Source organism: Chenopodium album, chromosome 14 (assembly GCF_948465745.1).
Source record: "Chenopodium album chromosome 14, dcCheAlbu1.1, whole genome shotgun sequence".
In the NCBI taxonomy this organism is placed as follows: Eukaryota; Viridiplantae; Streptophyta; class Magnoliopsida; order Caryophyllales; family Amaranthaceae; genus Chenopodium; species Chenopodium album.
The window spans coordinates 35,548,109-35,550,556 of record NC_137847.1 but is presented as its reverse complement, the minus strand read 5'-3'; the positions used below and the strand labels follow the sequence as shown (position 1 = coordinate 35,550,556).

Below are 2,448 nucleotides of genomic sequence, written 5' to 3'. Positions count from 1 at the left end.
TTTATGTATTTGTTAATTTAGATTTCATTTATAGATGTCGGATGGCTTTTTATTAATGAATTAATTTGTTTCAAAAAAATACCTTATTATTAGCGAGAATAGTGTGATCAATCTTGAGGCTTCATATCGACCAATATCTAGCTATCACAGTATACCTATCAATTTATAACCCTATATGACTTGAATAGTGTGTTAAACTTGATCTCCTTCGACGACGACTTCATTTAGCCAATGAATATGTATCAAATTCATCCCAAAATTCAAGTTTCTCAAGTCCTATCATAATATACAAGGTCATATGAGGATGTGAAATTAAGTGTTTGAGTCGATTTTAAGTAGAGTCTAGTCTGGTAAATGCATCTTACATCTTTTCTTTTTTTTTTTTTTTTTTTTTTTTTTTTTTTTTTTGACAATAGTAAATGGAACAACAAACAAACAACTAAATATTAGAATTAGTGAAACGATATGTTCTTGTTATGTCGTTAGCTCTTTGAACCTGTTCTCTTGGGACTTTCAGAATTTCTCATCTGTGGAAGGTTGCACCCACTTCCTTAATTTCTTTTCCCATCCAAGCAATCGCGATGTTCCTACCCAACCTATCCAGTAGGTTGTTAATGAGTGAAAAGTCGGAAAGAAGAAGGATCCCCTCCTTACCTTGTGTTCGGGACCACTTCATTGCTTCAAGGCAGGCCAAGCCTCACATTGTATAACTGATGAAGCAGCCCCACACTTCCCTCCTTTGCTCATAGTATTATCCTGATCATTCCTTGTGACCGCCCATCTGATCCCTTCCCTAAGCTAGTGGACTTCTTGTCCCACGACCTATCCACTTCTATAGTAAAGTTATCAAAACCCACCTTCTCCCTTCCCAGTTGCACATAATTGAACCCTAGGGGAATGACTAGGTCGTCCCTGCTTTCAGAAGGGTTGAGATTGTCGTGGTTGTCGTTGTGGATGAAAACTTCATGGTCCTGCAAAGCTAAATTTATGAACTCCGCAATCAAACTAGTATTCACATTAGTCCCATTGAAGCATCTTGCATTCCTAGCTTTCCACAATCCCCATAATGTCGCTATAAACAAAACAATACGGGTTCCATGTTTACCATCCTCACTATAAAAAAACAGGATATAGTGTTGGATCCATTTCCTCAGCGAGTTGGACCTAGTAGAGTCAGGGAAAATAGTTAAGGAGCCAGTCTCCCAAACCTCCTTTGCCTGATTACAGAAACGAAAGAGGTGTTGGCTATCTTCCATTTCCACCACACAGACTTCACATGTCTCGTCAACATGTATTCCTCTCCTAGCTAAGTTGACTTTTACTACAGTGCTGTCATGGAACAGTTTCCACAAGAACAACTTCCATTTTGGCTGAATATTCAACCTCCAAATAAGCTTCACAAACTCTTGATCCCTTGTCAAAAAGATAGCCCGCTCTAACCCCAGCTCTCTTGAAAGGTCGTAGTAGCCTGTTTTCACCGTGTATCTTCCCGAAGGATGAAACTTCCGGTAGACAAAGTCTTCCTCCCTTGTGTTAAGGGGTTCCATAGACAAAATTGCCTTTGCACTATCCCATTCAAAACATTCTCTTATCTTTCCTGCATCCCAGTTACAAGTATCCTTGTCAATAAAATCCTCCACTTTCCACCTCAATGCAGCTCCCAATGCTTGATTTGAGTTCACAGTTGGAATTTCCCCTTGCACCCAAGGCATACTGATAACCTTTACCTTTCTTCCATTACCAACTTTCCAAGCAAAGCCATCCTTGAAAGACTGAGTTACCTTCAGGAGACTTGTCCTTCCCATTAAAGGGTTCCCCATTCTAATGTATGGATTTTCAATATTGCAAATTCCACATGGTTGGCAGCCATTATGCACTCTTGAGAGAAGGAGCTGCGGCTTAAGGTGCATCTTTGTTGTTTGCTTGAAAAGAAGGTGTAGGGAATATTTCAAGCATCCCACACTTGAGCCCCACTGTGATCATACACTTAAGCATGGTGGCGTCCAAAGGGAAGGAAGCTAGAGTAAAAGAGTCGCCAACAAGTTTTAGGAACTTGTAAACCGTTCACAAGGTGAAGGTTATACCCCTTAACGATCCAGGAGATCATTAACTCCAATAGGTCTGGAACCATGACTGGAATTTCGGGGATGAAGGTACAAATCCAACCTAAAAAATATTGAACTTGCCCTAAAAATAGGCCTCTACTTTATTTTTCTCGTATTCACGTGCGCTTTCTGACTAACATACAATCAATAGTTTAACCCTAAACCTGTTTAATGTATGTTGGTTGAATATTAATGCACAAACAAATCTATTATTGGCGATCACTTGAATTATAATCATATTAGCCTAAATAAGATTATTAATTATCTTATTAAGCGTGATTACAATTACAAATTCCCTTTAAACCTGCAAGAGAGGGCGTGATCAAGTAATAACAAATAATAA

At 38.9% G+C, this 2,448-nt stretch overlaps 1 protein-coding gene across 1 annotated transcript; it reads right to left on the bottom strand.

Moving 5' to 3' along the window:
* Window positions 1-743: 743 nt before the first annotated feature.
* LOC145577996 (uncharacterized) lies at window positions 744-1,820 on the bottom strand. The gene has a single exon (XM_081635407.1). It carries the CDS (start codon window positions 1,818-1,820, stop codon window positions 744-746), a length of 1,077 nt encoding a protein of 358 aa, XP_081491533.1.
* Between the last annotated feature and the right edge of the window lie 628 nt (window positions 1,821-2,448).